The sequence below is a fragment of the Labrus bergylta genome, chromosome 12, assembly GCF_963930695.1.
Source record: "Labrus bergylta chromosome 12, fLabBer1.1, whole genome shotgun sequence".
NCBI lineage: Eukaryota > Metazoa > Chordata > Actinopteri > Labriformes > Labridae > Labrus > Labrus bergylta.
Window position 1 is genome coordinate 1 of NC_089206.1, and position 20,000 is coordinate 20,000.

A 20,000-nucleotide genomic window follows, 5' to 3' on the forward strand; every position below is an offset into this window, starting at 1 on the left:
CCACTTCTTAAAGGTCTCAAGTCCACTTCTTAAAGGTCTCAAGTCCACTTCTTAAAGGTCTCAAGTCCACTTCTTAAAGGTCTCAGCCTCGTCTCAAAATCTACAGAGTTTTTACTCTGCCCTGTCTCGGTCTCAGACCGGACGGACTCCGGATTTCAATAAAATCCATCCTGAAGTTCTGCTGGGTCAGTTAGAGAACGCTGAGTCTGTGAGACAGGCGGGTCACTGAATCACCTCCTCTTCCTCCCCTCTTCATCCTCTGGTGTCAGAATCTGTGCCCTGCCTCGTCTCACTGGGAGTCACTTCCTGTTTGTCATACATGTTGTTGTTTACATCCAGTACTGTTGGGTTCTCACACACACACACACACACACACACACACACACACACACACACACACACACACATTCTGGATCTGAAACCTGGTTCTGTCACAGTGTCATTTGAGTCGTTTTCGTCCTTTCACTGAATTTTTACAGAAAACCAAGGAGGAGGAGGAGGAGGGGGAGGAGGAGGGGGAGGAGGTGTGTTTGTGCATCAGTGTGTGTTTGTGTGTTTGTGCAGAAACAGGCATCATTGCTTTGACGCTGTAACCCACATAAATCGTAGCAGTGTGTGTGTGTGTGTGTGTGTGTGTGTGTGTGTGTGTGTGTGTGTGTGTGTGTGTGTGTGTGTGTGTGTGTGTGTGTGTGTTTGTTAGTTTCTGCCTCTGGCTATGGACGCAGAATGACAAACAGGAACAGAGTGTGTGTGTGTTTATCTGTGTGTGTGTGAGAGAATAAGATCTGAGAAGGAGAGAAAAGAAACGTTAATATGACTACTGAACCTGCAGTGTGTGTGTGTGTGTGTGTGTGTGTGTGTGTGTGTGTGTGTGTGTGTGTGTGTGTGTGTGTGTGTGACGTGACGTGACATAAATAAAAGGTAACAGTGGTTTTGTTGAGGTGGATGGTGCTCACCTCTCTGATGCTCGAGGAGCTCAGCGCTCAATCCCTCCATCCTCTCTTCTTTATGTTCTCGTGGTCCATTTCACCCCTCTCCAAATCCCGTCATCCTTCATCTGTTTGCCTCTTAGTAATTAATATCATTGGTTACCCGCTTTGTCCTGATGTTATCAACAGATGGATAACTCTCTCTCTCTCTGTCTCTCTCTGTCTCTCTCTCTCTGTCTCTCTCTGTCTCTCTCTCTCTGTCTCTCTCTGTCTCTCTCTCTCTGTCTCTCTCTGTCTCTCTCTCTCTGTCTCTCTCTGTCTCTCTCTCTCTCTCTCTCTCTCTCTGTCTCTCTCTGTCTCTCTCTGTCTCTCTCTGTCTCTCTCTCTCTCTCTCTGTCTCTCTCTCTCTGTCTCTCTCTCTCTCTCTGTCTCTCTCTCTCTCTCTGTCTCTCTCTCTCTCCCCTCGTTCTCTCGTTCTCTCTCTCTCTCTTCCCTCGTTCTCTCGTTCTCTCTCTCTCCCTCTTTCTCTCTCTCTCTCTCCCTCTCTCTCTCTCTCTCCCCCCTCGTTCTCTCGTTCTCTCTCTCTCTCTCTCCCTCTCTCTCTCTCTCTCTCCCCCCTCGTTCTCTCGTTCTCTCTCTCTCTCTCTCTCCCTCTCTCTCTCTCTCAGTGTGGAGGGAGACCCACAGTGTCCGGAGGCGCTCACTTTCTCAGACTCGTCCTTCGGTCATCAGCCTGCCTTCCATCGCTATAGCAACAGCCCTCTCTCCAGCCCCTGTGACCCCTACGGCTCCACCTCCAGCAGCGGGCCCCTGGGAGCCTCCCACACACATACACAGGTGCTGAAACACACACACACACACACACACACACACACACACACAATCGTCTGGACATTATTTGACTGTCTTGGCTGACACGCCTCTTCTATGTCGGTCTGGGACTGTGGCAGTGGAATGACAGACCGGTGTGGTGGTTCCCATTTTCAAAAAGGGGGGCCGGAGGGTGTGCTCCAATTATTGGGGTATCACACTTCTCAGCCTCCCGGGGAAAGTCTACTCTGGGGTTCTTTTCATTGACAGGATATCAAGACACAGCCAGGGGGAGAAGGGGCCCCATATCTCATCTCTGCTTTTTACAGATGATGTGGTTTTGTTGGCTTCCTTATGCAACTTATTGACAAGGCTTATTTGCACTCATGACCCTGGTTAGGCTTTAAGGAAGAAACGCTTTAAGAAAACAGGTTTCAGTTTCTGCATTCTGAACTCAGACTTAAAAAACTTTGTGGATATAAAAGAAACTAAAAGTGAGAAAAAGCTTCACACAAGCCGTTTGTAACAACAGAGTCGGTTTCAGAGAGGAGGAGTGATGGATTCATTCATCATGGATTCAAATTCAGTTTGCAAAGAAACATTAAGTGAAGGAACAACGGATGATCAGGCTGTTTCACCAGAAAGTATCTAAAAATATGTATTTTAAGTCTTCCAGCACAGAGGGGTAATATGACTGCAGCTTTGAGTGTCTGGACCTGAAACACATGAAACCTGAGGAGTGTTCAGGTTTATTACAATCCAGTCTCCATAATGAGGCTGCAGGTTAAAGATGGCAGCTTGTTACATTTAATGGTCAAAGTACTACCATAGGAAGTTTTAACAGACCAGTGAAACCAGAGTTTTAACAGACCAGTAAAAACACAGAGTTTTAACAGACCAGTGAAACCACAGAGTTTTAACAGACCAGTGTAATCAGAGTTTTAACAGACCAGTGAAACCAGAGTTTTAACAGACCAGTGAAACCACAGAGTTTTAATAGACCAGTGAAACCACAGAGTTTTAATAGACCAGTGAAACCACAGAGTTTTAACAGACCAGTGAAACCAGAGTTTTAATAGACCAGTGAAACCAGAGTTTTAATAGACCAGTGAAACCACAGAGTTTTAATAGACCAGTGAAACCACAGAGTTTTAATAGACCAGTGAAACCACAGAGTTTTAACAGACCAGTGAAACCAGAGTTTTAACAGACCAGTGAAACCAGAGTTTTAACAGACCAGTGAAACCACAGAGTTTTAATAGACCAGTGAAACCACAGAGTTTTAATAGACCAGTGAAACCACAGAGTTTTAATAGACCAGTGAAACCACAGAGTTTTAATAGACCAGTGAAACCACAGAGTTTTAATAGACCAGTGAAACCACAGAGTTTTAACAGACCAGTGAAACCACAGAGTCTTAATAGACCAGTGAAACCACAGAGTTTTAATAGACCAGTGAAACCACAGAGTTTTAACAGACCAGTGAAACCAGAGTTTTAACAGACCAGTGAAACCAGAGTTTTAACAGACCAGTGAAACCACAGAGTCTTAACAGACCAGTGAAACCACAGAGTTTTAACAGACCAGTGAAACCAGAGTTTTAACAGACCAGTGAAGCCAGATAGTTTTAATAGACCAGTGAAACGACAGAGTCTTAATAGACCAGTGAAACCACAGAGTTTTAACAGACCAGTGAAACCAGAGTCTTAACAGACCAGTGAAACCAGAGTTTTAACAGACCAGTGAAACCACAGAGTTTTAACAGACCAGTGAAACCACAGAGTTTTAACAGACCAGTGAAACCACAGAGTTTTAACAGACCAGTGAAACCACAGAGTCTTAATAGACCAGTGAAACGACAGAGTCTTAACAGACCAGTGAAACCAGAGTCTTAACAGACCAGTGAAACCACAGAGTTTTAAGAGACCAGTGAAACGACAGAGTTTTAACAGACCAGTGAAACCACAGAGTTTTAACAGACCAGTGAAACCACAGAGTTTTAATAGACCAGTGAAATCAGAGTTTTAACAGACCAGTGAAACCAGATAGTTTTAATAGACCAGTGTAATCAGAGTTTTAATAGACCAGTGAAACCACAGAGTTTTAACAGACCAGTGAAACCACAGAGTTTTAATAGACCAGTGAAACCAGAGTTTTAACAGACCAGTGAAACGACAGAGTTTTAACAGACCAGTGAAATCAGAGTTTTAACAGACCAGTGAAACCACAGAGTTTTAACAGACCAGTGAAACCACAGAGTTTTAACAGACCAGTGAAACCACAGAGTTTTAATAGACCAGTGAAACCACAGAGTTTTAACAGACCAGTGAAACCAGAGTCTTAACAGACCAGTGAAACCACAGAGTTTTAACAGACCAGTGAAACCACAGAATTTTAACAGACCAGTGAAACCAGAGTTTTAATAGACCAGTGAAACCACAGAGTTTTAACAGACCAGTGAAACCAGAGTCTTAACAGACCAGTGAAACCAGAGTCTTAACAGACCAGTGAAACGACAGAGTTTTAACAGACCAGTGAAACCACAGAATTTTAACAGACCAGTGAAGCCAGAGTTTTAACAGACCAGTGAAACGAAAGAGTTTTAACAGACCAGTGAAACGACAGAGTCTTAACAGACCAGTGAAACCAGAGTCTTAACAGACCAGTGAAACCACAGAGTCTTAATAGACCAGTGAAACGACAGAGTCTTAACAGACCAGTGAAACCAGAGTTTTAATAGACCAGTGAAACCACAGAGTTTTAATAGACCAGTGAAATCAGAGTTTTAACAGACCAGTGAAACCACAGAGTTTTAATAGACCAGTGAAATCAGAGTTTTAACAGACCAGTGAAACCAGAGTCTTAACAGACCAGTGAAACCACAGAGTCTTAATAGACCAGTGAAACGACAGAGTCTTAACAGACCAGTGAAACCAGAGTCTTAACAGACCAGTGAAACCACAGAGTTTTAACAGACCAGTGAAACCACAGAGTTTTAACAGACCAGTGAAACCAGAGTTTTAACAGACCAGTGAAGCCAGATAGTTTTAATAGACCAGTGAAACGACAGAGTCTTAACAGACCAGTGAAACCACAGAGTTTTAACAGACCAGTGAAACCACAGAGTTTTAACAGACCAGTGAAACCACAGAGTTTTAACAGACCAGTGAAATCAGAGTTTTAACAGACCAGTGAAACCACAGAGTTTTAACAGACCAGTGTAATCAGAGTTTTAATAGACCAGTGAAACCACAGAGTTTTAACAGACCAGTGAAACCACAGAGTTTTAACAGACCAGTGAAACCACAGAGTTTTAACAGACCAGTGAAATCAGAGTTTTAACAGACCAGTGAAACCACAGAGTTTTAACAGACCAGTGTAATCAGAGTTTTAATAGACCAGTGAAACCACAGAGTTTTAACAGACCAGTGAAACCACAGAGTTTTAACAGACCAGTGAAACCAGAGTTTTAACAGACCAGTGAAGCCAGATAGTTTTAATAGACCAGTGAAACGACAGAGTCTTAACAGACCAGTGAAACCACAGAGTTTTAACAGACCAGTGAAACCAGAGTTTTAACAGACCAGTGAAGCCAGATAGTTTTCACAGACCAGTGAAAACACAGAGTTTTAACAGACCAGTGAAACCAGAGTTTTAACAGACCAGTGAAGCCAGATAGTTTTCACAGACCAGTGAAAACACAGAGTTTTAACAGACCAGTGAAACGACAGAGTCTTAACAGACCAGTGAAACCAGAGTTTTAACAGACCAGTGAAACCAGAGTTTTAATAGACCAGTGAAACCAGAGTTTTAAAAGACCAGTGAAACCACAGAGTTTTAACAGACCAGTGAAACCAGAGTTTTAATAGACCAGTGAAACCAGAGTTTTAAAAGACCAGTGAAACGACGGAGTTTTAACAGACCAGTGAAACCAGAGTTTTAACAGACCAGTGAAACCAGAGTTTTAATAGACCAGTGAAACCAGAGTTTTAAAAGACCAGTGAAACGACGGAGTTTTAACAGACCAGTGAAACCAGAGTTTTAACAGACCAGTGAAACCACAGAGTCTTAACAGACCAGTGAAACCAGAGTTTTAACAGACCAGTGAAACCACAGAGTTTTAACAGACCAGTGAAACCAGAGTTTTAATAGACCAGTGAAACCACAGAGTTTTAATAGACCAGTGAAACCAGAGTTTTAATAGACCAGTGAAACCACAGAGTCTTAATAGACCAGTGAAACCACAGAGTTTTAACAGACCAGTGAAACCACAGAGTCTTAATAGACCAGTGAAACCACAGAGTCTTAACAGACCAGTGAAACCAGAGTTTTAACAGACCAGTGAAACCACAGAGTTTTAACAGACCAGTGAAACCAGAGTTTTAATAGACCAGTGAAACCACAGAGTTTTAATAGACCAGTGAAACCAGAGTTTTAATAGACCAGTGAAACCACAGAGTCTTAATAGACCAGTGAAACCACAGAGTTTTAACAGACCAGTGAAACCACAGAGTCTTAATAGACCAGTGAAACCACAGAGTTTTAACAGACCAGTGAAACCACAGAGTCTTAATAGACCAGTGAAACCACAGAGTTTTAACAGACCAGTGAAACCAGAGTCTTAACAGACCAGTGAAACCAGAGTTTTAACAGACCAGTGAAACCAGAGTCTTAACAGACCAGTGAAACCAGAGTTTTAACAGACCAGTGAAACCACAGAGTTTTAACAGACCAGTGAAACCACAGAGTTTTAACAGACCAGTGAAACCAGATAGTTTTAACAGACCAGTGAAACCAGAGTTTTAACAGACCAGTGAAACCAGAGTTTTAACAGACCAGTGAAACCAGAGTTTTAACAGACCAGTGAAACCAAAGTTTTAATAGACCAGTGAAACCAGAGTTTTAACAGACCAGTGAAACCACAGAGTTCTAACAGACCAGTGAAACCAGAGTTTTAACAGACCAGTGAAACCACAGAGTTCTAACAGACCAGTGAAACCAGAGTTTTAAAAGACCAGTGAAACCAGAGTTTTAACAGACCAGTGAAACCAGAGTTTTAACAGACCAGTGAAGCCACAGAGTCTTAATAGACCAGTGAAACGACAGAGTCTTAACAGACCAGTGAAACCACAGAGTTTTAACAGACCAGTGAAACCACAGAGTTTTAACAGACCAGTGAAACCACAGAGTCTTAATAGACCAGTGAAACGACAGAGTCTTAACAGACCAGTGAAACCACAGAGTCTTAATAGACCAGTGAAACCACAGAGTCTTAACAGACCAGTGAAACCAGAGTTTTAATAGACCAGTGAAATCAGAGTTTTAACAGACCAGAGAAACCAGATAGTTTTAATAGACCAGTGTAATCAGAGTTTTAATAGACCAGTGAAACCAGAGTTTTAACAGACCAGTGAAACGACAGAGTTTTAACAGACCAGTGAAATCACAGTTTTAACAGACCAGTGAAACCACAGAGTTTTAACAGACCAGTGGAACCACAGAGTCTTAACAGTACAGTGAAACCAGAGTTTTAACAGACCAGTGAAACCACAGAGTTTTAACAGACCAGTGAAACCACAGAGTTTTAACAGACCAGTGAAACCAGAGTTTTAACAGACCAGTGAAACCACAGAGTTTTAACAGACCAGTGAAACCATAGAGTCTTAATAGACCAGTGAAACCAGAGTTTTGACAGACCAGAGAAACCAGATAGTTTTAACAGACCAGTGAAACCAGAGTTTTGACAGACCAGAGAAACCAGATAGTTTTAACAGACCAGAGAAACCAGAGTTTTAACAGACCAGTGAAACCACAGAGTTTTAACAGACCAGTGAAACCACAGAGTTTTAACAGACCAGTGAAACCACAGAGTCTTAACAGACCAGTGAAACCACAGAGTTTTAACAGACCAGTGAAACCAGAGTTTTAACAGACCAGTGAAACCACAAAGTTTTAACAGATCAGTGAAACCACAGAGTTTTAACAGACCAGTGAAACCAGTGTTTTAACAGACCAGTGAAACCACAGATTCTTAACAGACCAGTGAAATCAGAGTTTTAACAGACCAGTGAAACCAGATAGTTTTAACAGACCAGTGAAATCAGAGTTTTAACAGACCAGTGAAACCAGAGTTTTAACAGACCAGTGAAACCACAGAGTTTTAATAGACCAGTGAAACCACAGAGTCTTAATAGACCAGTGAAACCACAGAGTTTTAACAGACCAGTGAAACCACAGAGTCTTAATAGACCAGTGAAACCACAGAGTTTTAATAGACCAGTGAAACCACAGAGTTTTAACAGACCAGTGAAACCAGAGTTTTAACAGACCAGTGAAACCAGAGTTTTAACAGACTAGTGAAACCACAGAGTTTTAACAGACCAGTGAAACCACAGAGTCTTAATAGACCAGTGAAACCACAGAGTTTTAACAGACCAGTGAAACCAGAGTTTTAACAGACCAGTGAAACCAGAGTTTTAACAGACCAGTGAAACCACAGAGTTTTAACAGACCAGTGAAACCACAGAGTCTTAATAGACCAGTGAAACCACAGAGTTTTAACAGACCAGTGAAACCACAGAGTCTTAATAGACCAGTGAAATCAGAGTTTTAACAGACCAGTGAAACCAGAGTCTTAACAGACCAGTGAAACCAGAGTTTTAACAGACCAGTGAAACCACAGAGTTTTAACAGACCAGTGAAACCACAGAGTTTTAACAGACCAGTGAAACCAGATAGTTTTAACAGACCAGTGAAACCAGAGTTTTAACAGACCAGTGAAACCAGAGTTTTAACAGACCAGTGAAACCAGAGTTTTAACAGACCAGTGAAACCAAAGTTTTAATAGACCAGTGAAACCAGAGTTTTAACAGACCAGTGAAACCACAGAGTTCTAACAGACCAGTGAAACCAGAGTCTTAACAGACCAGTGAAACCACAGAGTCTTAATAGACCAGTGAAACCACAGAGTCTTAACAGACCAGTGAAACCAGAGTTTTAATAGACCAGTGAAATCAGAGTTTTAACAGACCAGAGAAACCAGATAGTTTTAATAGACCAGTGTAATCAGAGTTTTAATAGACCAGTGAAACCAGAGTTTTAACAGACCAGTGAAACGACAGAGTTTTAACAGACCAGTGAAATCACAGTTTTAACAGACCAGTGAAACCACAGAGTTTTAACAGACCAGTGGAACCACAGAGTCTTAACAGACCAGTGAAACCAGAGTTTTAACAGACCAGTGAAACCACAGAGTTTTAACAGACCAGTGAAACCACAGAGTTTTAACAGACCAGTGAAACCAGAGTTTTAACAGACCAGTGAAACCACAGAGTTTTAATAGACCAGTGAAACCAGAGTTTTAACAGACCAGTGAAACCACAGAGTTTTAACAGACCAGTGAAACCAGAGTTTTAACAGACCAGTGAAACCATAGAGTCTTAATAGACCAGTGAAACCAGAGTTTTCAAAGACCAGTGAAACCAGAGTTTTGACAGACCAGAGAAACCAGATAGTTTTAACAGACCAGTGAAACCAGAGTTTTGACAGACCAGAGAAACCAGATAGTTTTAACAGACCAGAGAAACCAGAGTTTTAACAGACCAGTGAAACCACAGAGTTTTAACAGACCAGTGAAACCACAGAGTTTTAACAGACCAGTGAAACCACAGAGTCTTAACAGACCAGTGAAACCACAGAGTTTTAACAGACCAGTGAAACCAGAGTTTTAACAGACCAGTGAAACCACAAAGTTTTAACAGATCAGTGAAACCACAGAGTTTTAACAGACCAGTGAAACCAGTGTTTTAACAGACCAGTGAAACCACAGATTCTTAACAGACCAGTGAAATCAGAGTTTTAACAGACCAGTGAAACCAGATAGTTTTAACAGACCAGTGAAATCAGAGTTTTAACAGACCAGTGAAACCAGAGTTTTAACAGACCAGTGAAACCACAGAGTTTTAACAGACCAGTGAAACCACAGATTCTTAACAGACCAGTGAAATCAGAGTTTTAACAGACCAGTGAAACGAGATAGTTTTAACAGACCAGTGAAATCAGAGTTTTAACAGACCAGTGAAACCAGAGTCTTAACAGACCAGTGAAACCAGAGTTTTAACAGACCAGTGAAACCAGAGTTTTAATAGACCAGTGAAACCACAGAGTCTTAATAGACCAGTGAAACCACAGAGTTTTAACAGACCAGTGAAACCACAGAGTCTTAATAGACCAGTGAAACCACAGAGTTTTAATAGACCAGTGAAACCACAGAGTTTTAACAGACCAGTGAAACCAGAGTTTTAACAGACCAGTGAAACCAGAGTTTTAACAGACCAGTGAAACCACAGAGTTTTAACAGACCAGTGAAACCACAGAGTCTTAATAGACCAGTGAAACCACAGAGTTTTAACAGACCAGTGAAACCACAGAGTCTTAATAGACCAGTGAAATCAGAGTTTTAACAGACCAGTGAAACCAGAGTCTTAACAGACCAGTGAAACCAGAGTTTTAACAGACCAGTGAAACCACAGAGTTTTAACAGACCAGTGAAACCACAGAGTTTTAACAGACCAGTGAAACCAGATAGTTTTAACAGACCAGTGAAACCAGAGTTTTAACAGACCAGTGAAACCAGAGTTTTAACAGACCAGTGAAACCAGAGTTTTAACAGACCAGTGAAACCAAAGTTTTAATAGACCAGTGAAACCAGAGTTTTAACAGACCAGTGAAACCACAGAGTTCTAACAGACCAGTGAAACCAGAGTTTTAACAGACCAGTGAAACCACAGAGTTCTAACAGACCAGTGAAACCAGAGTTTTAAAAGACCAGTGAAACCAGAGTTTTAACAGACCAGTGAAACCAGAGTTTTAACAGACCAGTGAAACCAGAGTTTTAACAGACCAGTGAAGCCACAGAGTCTTAATAGACCAGTGAAACGACAGAGTCTTAACAGACCAGTGAAACCACAGAGTTTTAACAGACCAGTGAAACCACAGAGTTTTAACAGACCAGTGAAACCACAGAGTCTTAATAGACCAGTGAAACGACAGAGTCTTAACAGACCAGTGAAACCACAGAGTCTTAATAGACCAGTGAAACCACAGAGTCTTAACAGACCAGTGAAACCAGAGTTTTAATAGACCAGTGAAATCAGAGTTTTAACAGACCAGAGAAACCAGATAGTTTTAATAGACCAGTGTAATCAGAGTTTTAATAGACCAGTGAAACCAGAGTTTTAACAGACCAGTGAAACGACAGAGTTTTAACAGACCAGTGAAATCACAGTTTTAACAGACCAGTGAAACCACAGAGTTTTAACAGACCAGTGGAACCACAGAGTCTTAACAGACCAGTGAAACCAGAGTTTTAACAGACCAGTGAAACCACAGAGTTTTAACAGACCAGTGAAACCACAGAGTTTTAACAGACCAGTGAAACCAGAGTTTTAACAGACCAGTGAAACCACAGAGTTTTAACAGACCAGTGAAACCATAGAGTCTTAATAGACCAGTGAAACCAGAGTTTTGACAGACCAGAGAAACCAGATAGTTTTAACAGACCAGTGAAACCAGAGTTTTGACAGACCAGAGAAACCAGATAGTTTTAACAGACCAGAGAAACCAGAGTTTTAACAGACCAGTGAAACCACAGAGTTTTAACAGACCAGTGAAACCACAGAGTTTTAACAGACCAGTGAAACCACAGAGTCTTAACAGACCAGTGAAACCACAGAGTTTTAACAGACCAGTGAAACCAGAGTTTTAACAGACCAGTGAAACCACAAAGTTTTAACAGATCAGTGAAACCACAGAGTTTTAACAGACCAGTGAAACCAGTGTTTTAACAGACCAGTGAAACCACAGATTCTTAACAGACCAGTGAAATCAGAGTTTTAACAGACCAGTGAAACCAGATAGTTTTAACAGACCAGTGAAATCAGAGTTTTAACAGACCAGTGAAACCAGAGTTTTAACAGACCAGTGAAACCACAGAGTTTTAACAGACCAGTGAAACCACAGATTCTTAACAGACCAGTGAAATCAGAGTTTTAACAGACCAGTGAAACCAGATAGTTTTAACAGACCAGTGAAATCAGAGTTTTAACAGACCAGTGTAATCAGAGTTTTAACAGACCAGTGAAACCACAGAGTTTTAACAGACCAGTGAAACCAGAGTTTTAATAGACCAGTGAAACCACAGAGTTTTAATAGACCAGTGAAACCAGAGTTTTAATAGACCAGTGAAACCACAGAGTCTTAATAGACCAGTGAAACCACAGAGTTTTAACAGACCAGTGAAACCACAGAGTCTTAATAGACCAGTGAAACCACAGAGTTTTAATAGACCAGTGAAACCACAGAGTTTTAACAGACCAGTGAAACCAGAGTTTTAACAGACCAGTGAAACCAGAGTTTTAACAGACTAGTGAAACCACAGAGTTTTAACAGACCAGTGAAACCACAGAGTCTTAATAGACCAGTGAAACCACAGAGTTTTAACAGACCAGTGAAACCAGAGTTTTAACAGACCAGTGAAACCAGAGTTTTAACAGACCAGTGAAACCACAGAGTTTTAACAGACCAGTGAAACCACAGAGTCTTAATAGACCAGTGAAACCACAGAGTTTTAACAGACCAGTGAAACCACAGAGTCTTAATAGACCAGTGAAATCAGAGTTTTAACAGACCAGTGAAACCAGAGTCTTAACAGACCAGTGAAACCAGAGTTTTAACAGACCAGTGAAACCACAGAGTTTTAACAGACCAGTGAAACCACAGAGTTTTAACAGACCAGTGAAACCAGATAGTTTTAACAGACCAGTGAAACCAGAGTTTTAACAGACCAGTGAAACCAGAGTTTTAACAGACCAGTGAAACCAGAGTTTTAACAGACCAGTGAAACCAAAGTTTTAATAGACCAGTGAAACCAGAGTTTTAACAGACCAGTGAAACCACAGAGTTCTAACAGACCAGTGAAACCAGAGTCTTAACAGACCAGTGAAACCACAGAGTCTTAATAGACCAGTGAAACCACAGAGTCTTAACAGACCAGTGAAACCAGAGTTTTAATAGACCAGTGAAATCAGAGTTTTAACAGACCAGAGAAACCAGATAGTTTTAATAGACCAGTGTAATCAGAGTTTTAATAGACCAGTGAAACCAGAGTTTTAACAGACCAGTGAAACGACAGAGTTTTAACAGACCAGTGAAATCACAGTTTTAACAGACCAGTGAAACCACAGAGTTTTAACAGACCAGTGGAACCACAGAGTCTTAACAGACCAGTGAAACCAGAGTTTTAACAGACCAGTGAAACCACAGAGTTTTAACAGACCAGTGAAACCACAGAGTTTTAACAGACCAGTGAAACCAGAGTTTTAACAGACCAGTGAAACCACAGAGTTTTAATAGACCAGTGAAACCAGAGTTTTAACAGACCAGTGAAACCACAGAGTTTTAACAGACCAGTGAAACCAGAGTTTTAACAGACCAGTGAAACCATAGAGTCTTAATAGACCAGTGAAACCAGAGTTTTCAAAGACCAGTGAAACCAGAGTTTTGACAGACCAGAGAAACCAGATAGTTTTAACAGACCAGTGAAACCAGAGTTTTGACAGACCAGAGAAACCAGATAGTTTTAACAGACCAGAGAAACCAGAGTTTTAACAGACCAGTGAAACCACAGAGTTTTAACAGACCAGTGAAACCACAGAGTTTTAACAGACCAGTGAAACCACAGAGTCTTAACAGACCAGTGAAACCACAGAGTTTTAACAGACCAGTGAAACCAGAGTTTTAACAGACCAGTGAAACCACAAAGTTTTAACAGATCAGTGAAACCACAGAGTTTTAACAGACCAGTGAAACCAGTGTTTTAACAGACCAGTGAAACCACAGATTCTTAACAGACCAGTGAAATCAGAGTTTTAACAGACCAGTGAAACCAGATAGTTTTAACAGACCAGTGAAATCAGAGTTTTAACAGACCAGTGAAACCAGAGTTTTAACAGACCAGTGAAACCACAGAGTTTTAACAGACCAGTGAAACCACAGATTCTTAACAGACCAGTGAAATCAGAGTTTTAACAGACCAGTGAAACCAGATAGTTTTAACAGACCAGTGAAATCAGAGTTTTAACAGACCAGTGTAATCAGAGTTTTAACAGACCAGTGAAACCACAGAGTTTTAATAGACCAGTGAAACCAGAGTTTTAACAGACCAGTGAAACCAGAGTTTTAACAGACCAGTGAAACCAGAGTTTTAACAGACCAGTGAAACCACAGAGTTTTAACAGACCAGTGAAACCACAGAGTTTTAACAGACCAGTGAAACCAGTGTGTTTTAAGTTGTTAAACATGCTGAGTAGTGGTTTGCTGGTTCTCTGTGCTTCCTGTGCGGCAGGCCGAGCTGTTTGTCTGTTTCAGACGTTGTTGTAGAGGTCAGTATGTAAAGAACATTTACATATGAAGGACAGCAGGAGGTTAATGTGAACCCTGCAGCTCCCTAAAGACAAGGAAAGTAATTAAGTCCCTTTTTTTTAAACACGTTTTTACATCTCCTCCTCCTCCAGGGCAGCTCTCCCATCTCTCCCCCCAGCCCGGCGAGCCTAGCCTGGGCTCAACGCAGCCGCCACCAGCCGGCCAGCCTGGCACTCCGCAAGCAAGAGGAGGAGGAGAGCAAACGCTGCAAGGCTCTATCTGACAGCTATGAGCTCTCTACAGACCTCCAGGACAAGAAGGTAAAACTCAGCACACACGCTTAGATACCTGAGTCGCACACAACGTCTTTACTTAAGGTGACTTACATTTACCTGACTCACAGATACCTGACTCCCAGGTTCCTGACTCACAGGTTCCTGACTCCCAGGTTCCTGACTCACAGATACCTGACTCCCAGGTACCTGACTCACAGGTTCCTGACTCACAGATACCTGACTCCCAGGTTCCTGACTCACAGGTTCCTGACTCCCAGGTTCCTGACTCACAGATACCTGACTCCCAGGTACCTGACTCACAGGTACCTGACTCCCAGGTACCTGACTCACAGGTTCCTGACTCACAGATACCTGACTCCCAGGTACCTGACTCACAGGTTCCTGACTCCCAGGTTCCTGACTCCCAGGTTCCTGACTCACAGGTTCCTGACTCACAGGTACCTGACTCACAGGTTCCTGACTCACAGGTTCCTGACTCCCAGGTTCCTGACTCCCAGGTTCCTGACTCACAGGTTCCTGACTCACAGGTTCCTGACTCACAGGTACCTGACTCACAGGTTCCTGACTCACAGGTTCCTGACTCACAGGTACCTGACTCCCAGGTACCTGACTCCCAGGTACCTGACTCACAGGTACCTGACCAGATGTGCTTTTCTGTTAGGTGGAGATGCTGGAGAGGAAGTACGGGGGCCAGTTTGTGTCCCGGCGGGCGGCGAGGACGATCCAGACAGCGTTCAGACAATATCGCATGAACAAGAACTTTGAGCGTCTACGAAGCTCCGCCTCCGAGAGCAGGATGACCCGCCGCATCATCCTGTCCAATATGAGGATGCAGGTACACACACACACGCACGCATGCACGCATGCACACACGCACACACACACACAGGTGGAGCTCATTTTAACACCTTGAAACTACAAACTTTTCTCTGTTCTCTGCTCCAGTACTCGTTTGATGAGCGTCAGCCGCAGGGTCAGGGGTCAGCAGGTCAGCAGGGCTCAGATGACACAGGTGATATGGATGACTCGTTTTCCAAACAGGTAAACACATTCTTTCTACATGATGTCATGGCTAGTGTCATTGTCCTTTAAGGCTTGATTCAGGGGGTCAGGGTCTGAGGTCTGTCTCACAGGTGAAGTCCAGTGGACTCCATTCAGGGGGTCAGGGTCTGAGGTCTCTCTCACAGGTGAAGTCCAGTGGACTCCATTCAGGGGGTCAGGGTCTGAGGTCTGTCTCACAGGTGAAGTCCAGTGGAATCCATTCAGGGGGTCAGGGTCTGAGGTCACTTCAGGGCTGAAGTTACAACATTGGTGCATTTTTCATTTGGTTCAGTTTGCTTTGGCACTTGAATTTGTTATGCACCTGTACCGTAGCCACCTGCCACTAGATGGCACTGTAGCTCCAGTCAGTAGCTGCTGCCATCTGCCCTAATGCTGCACTATGACCCCGAAGTAAACAACAGGACAGTGGAAGAGTAGCGTCCTGTAGCACGGGGCAGTTGTCAGTATTGAGATCTGTAAAATGGAGGTAAAGTCATATGTGTGCTGTGTCGGAGCGATGTGTAATCACATTAAGCTCAGACATGTGGACGCTGGATCCAGGATCAGGTCACATGACGTCAGCTGAGCAAACAGAAATAAAGTGTTTGTGTGTTCCCTGCAGGTGAAGTCCTTGGCTGACTCCATGGACGACTCCCTGACCTGTCAGTCAGGCCGTGAAGACTCTCAGGAAGCGGGAGGAGAGGGAGAGGAGGAAGAGGAGGAGGAAGAGGAGGAGGGAGATGAAGAGGAGGAGGAGGAAGGAGAGGAGGATGAAGAGGAAGACGAGGAGGAGGATTACAGAGAGTGTGCATGGAGAAACACTAATACATCTTCAAGACGCCTGGGGGGCCGGGTGGGAGGAGTGGGAGGAGGTATCGCCATGCACGAAGACAGCACCGCCACGTCCTTCAGTGATGTCACACTCTACATGGACGAAAGCTGCCTCCCCTCCTCGCCGCTGTCCCGCCCCGCCTCCAGCTCCGACACAGAGTACTGGGGAGGAGGAGGAGGGGGAGGGGGAGGGGGAGGGGGAGGAGGGAGGGAGGACAGCAGAGAGACGGAGGGAGGTAGCAGCAACAGCCGGAGGAGCAGCACCCCTTGCACAGAGTGTCGAGGGGAGTACAGGGGGAGAGCGGGAGGGGGAGGGGGGGGAGGAGGAGGTCACCTTCCTGTCCTGACCATTGAACCACCAAGTGACAGCTCAGTGGACATGAGTGACAGGTGAGCACAGCCAACCAGATCACAAAACTGTTGAATTCATAAGTTGGGATCATAATCCATTGGAGGCAGATTGCTGCAAGAATTAATTCAATTCAATTCAATTCAATTTGTTTTTGTATAGTGTCAACTCATAACAAGTGTTATCTCAAGACACTTTACAAAAAGCAGGTAAAAGACCTTACTCTTTGTCTGTTAACATTACGAAAGAGCAGGTAAAAAGACCTTACTCATTGTTATGTTACAAAGATCCAGCCTATCCATCATGAGCACTTTAGCAAAGCAACAAAAGTTACAGTGGTAAGAAAAAACTTTCTTATTAAAAGTCAGAAATCTTCAGCCGGATCCCCGGCTCATGACGAAACAGCCTTCACAGGCCTAGACTGCGCCGGGGTTGGAAAGGGATGGGGGAGAGATGGGATAAGATGCAGGAAGAGGGATAGGGAGCAAGGGGGTGGGGGGAGGCAAACCGTCCATGATCCTTATAACACTGGTGTACCCTGCAGTTAGCCCTAGCTGCTAACCTTAGCTACATTCTGATAGACACCAACATGATGAAAAGATGCTTTCACTCACCGTGTTTTAACCCTTTCAAACTACTCTTCAGGTCGGAGCGAGGCTCCATCGGGCGCCTGGTGTATGAACAGGAGCCGTCAGGAGTCGACAGAGGGGGGGGGGAAAGGGAGAGGAGGGGAGGAGGCGGAGAAGGAGAGAGTGGGGAGGATGAGCGAGGAGGAGGAGGTGGAGGAAGCAGCGAAGCAGATTCGCCGCAGGGTACCATCAAACACAAACCAAACAGCCGCTCGGTTGCCACGGCACAGGGTCAGACCCGCTCCCCCGCCAATGTCCCCCTGCCGATGCCTTCAGCCCGGACCCTGCCCTCTCACCCTCTGCCTCACCCGCTCCAACACACCCACTCACACCCCCACCCCCACCCTCCACCCATCCCCCACCTCCCCACCGTCCTTCACCACCACCCGCAGTACAGCCAGCCGCACATCATGCACATGCACCACATGCATGGCGCCGGCAGCGGTGGTCCTTACATGCAGCACGCTCACCACTTTTCCCAGCACCACTACCATCACCTGCACCATCAACACCACCACCATGCCTACCCAGAACCCCCCTCCTCCCCTGTACCTCCTCTCACCCCTCTCTCCCCACTCCCTCCCGCCCTCACGCCTTCCCCGCTCTCCTCCTCCTCGGCACTGCAGAACATGGACGCTCAGCATCACGCCCACCACCCCCCCCACCTCCTCCACCACCACCTGCTGTGCTCGGATGGTGACAATGAGAGCGTCAACTCCACCACCACCAACTCCAACGACGACACCACCGTCAACAACTGCAGCTCGGGCTCCTCGTCGCGGGACAGCCTGCGGGAGCCAATAGGAGGAGCCACGCTGGGGAAACAGACCTATCAGAGGGAGAGCCGCCACAGCTGGGACTCCCCCGCCTTCAACAACGATGTGGTGCAGCGGCGGCAATATCGCATCGGACTCAACCTGTTCAACAAGTAAGAGTTTGTCTGTTACTAAGGGACTGAGCATTAAAGGGATACTTCACCCACCTGCATTAATCTTTGTATCATTAGAAACCTGGTAGTATTTTTGAGTGATCGTGCATCTCGCCCAAATTTTCCCCTGAGATGGGAAATCTTTGTATTTCTGAGTCTGAAAAGGAGCTTCTAGTGACGCAAAATGACCATTTTTGCATCACTAGAAGCTGCTGCGGTTAGCGGGGTGAAACTACAACGTTAGTTCCTCATAGCGAGACGGCTGTTGCCGACAGGCCGGTCTTGTGTTTTGGCTGCTGTTTTGGATGCCAGCGCTAGCTGCCGGGGCCACCACGATACAAGAGCGGCCTGTTGGCAGCAACCGTCTATATTGCTGTATTGCTGGCCGCTGCCAGCTCAGCAGACAAGACATAAGGCCTGCCTGTCGGCGGCGGTGAGGACAAGGAGCCTTATGTGTGGAAGTAAATATGTCTGTAAATAGAGGACCTTAGTGGGAATGGCCTGCGGAGCTGTGCATTCTGGGATTTGGTGTCTCTCATCCACATGGGTTAGGGTTAGGGTTAAAAACACTTTCTGCCTTTTCTCAGCCAAGAAGGCACCAACTTCAAAAAAAAATTCACATTTTTACAATATATATGAATCAATACAGATTCATGTTTCAACAGGTGAAGTATCCCTTTAACCAATCAAACCAACCCAAGAGTTAGAGGAAGTTATTTTCCCTCCAGTTTTTATAAAAGGAACGTACACACAGTTGTATAAATCTGGGTTTGTTTTTGATGCTAAAAATTTTCCAACAGAAGTCTCTCCCGGTCTGGGAGTTAGTGGAGGAGCGTTGAGTCGTCCAGGCAGTCAGCATTATGTCCTCAGTTATTTCAATGTGCAGTCCTTATTCAAACCCTTAGTGTTTCCTGAGCTTTAGGCATCAATGAATATTTGAATTAAAAATGGATAAATCTCCTGTAAATACCTGTAAGTCTTGACCACTCAGCCCATATGTGCCTCATAGATGATCTAAACTGTTCAACATTTCAACAGTCTTACAAAAAGCTGAGATAATAACAGAGCCTGAACCTTTGACAGACTACATCTTAACAACATTTCAAACCAGTAGATCATAAGTGAAGAAATGAGACATCATTAGAAAGAAGGTAAAGAGGGATGTTGTTCTGGTCTGCAGGAAGCCGGAGAAGGGGATCCAGTACCTGATCGAGAGGGGCTTTGTGTCAGACACACCTGTGGGCATTGCACGCTTCATCCTGGAGAGGAAAGGGCTGAGCCGACAGATGATCGGAGAGTTCCTGGGCAGCCGGCAGCAGTTCAACAAGGACGTCCTCGAGTCAGTGCAAGACACAAACATCACTCAATCCTGATCTTTAGACTGTGTGAATAAACTGAGACACAGTTCTGTTTGATGCTAAGCTAACCTCTGTGTGTGTGTGTGTGTGTGTGTGTGTGTGTGTGTGTGTGTGTGTGTGTGTGTGTGCAGCTGTGTTCTGGATGAGATGGATTTCTCAGGGATGGATCTGGACGACGCTCTGAGGAAGTTTCAGGCGCAGATCAAAGTTCAGGGTGAAGCTCAGCGGGTGGAGCGGCTGGTGGAGGCCTTCAGGTACTGAAGTTTGAGTCCGAGAGAAGATCCCGTTAACGATGTCCTGACCTTGTTTATTTCACCCCAATCCACATCATGTAATACCCAGTATGTGCCGATACCAGATAACATCACATATAAGATATGAACATCAGGAGGAGTGAGGGGCGGAGTCT

The 20,000-nt window shown here is 44.3% G+C and overlaps 1 protein-coding gene across 1 annotated transcript in view; it reads left to right on the plus strand.

The window, feature by feature from the left end:
* The first annotated feature begins 543 nt into the window (after positions 1-543).
* Positions 544-20,000, plus strand: part of LOC109978878 (IQ motif and SEC7 domain-containing protein 1-like) — a 40,854-nt gene continuing 21,397 nt past the window's right edge. Inside the window, exons 1-8 of the mRNA XM_065961171.1 lie at positions 544-1,766; positions 14,312-14,479; positions 15,117-15,290; positions 15,401-15,496; positions 16,119-16,717; positions 17,322-18,233; positions 19,414-19,572; positions 19,723-19,845. Of these exons, the coding sequence (XP_065817243.1) occupies positions 1,119-1,766; positions 14,312-14,479; positions 15,117-15,290; positions 15,401-15,496; positions 16,119-16,717; positions 17,322-18,233; positions 19,414-19,572; positions 19,723-19,845 (2,879 nt within the window). The 5' untranslated portion in view covers positions 544-1,118. The remainder of the gene's footprint in view (positions 1,767-14,311; positions 14,480-15,116; positions 15,291-15,400; positions 15,497-16,118; positions 16,718-17,321; positions 18,234-19,413; positions 19,573-19,722; positions 19,846-20,000) is intronic.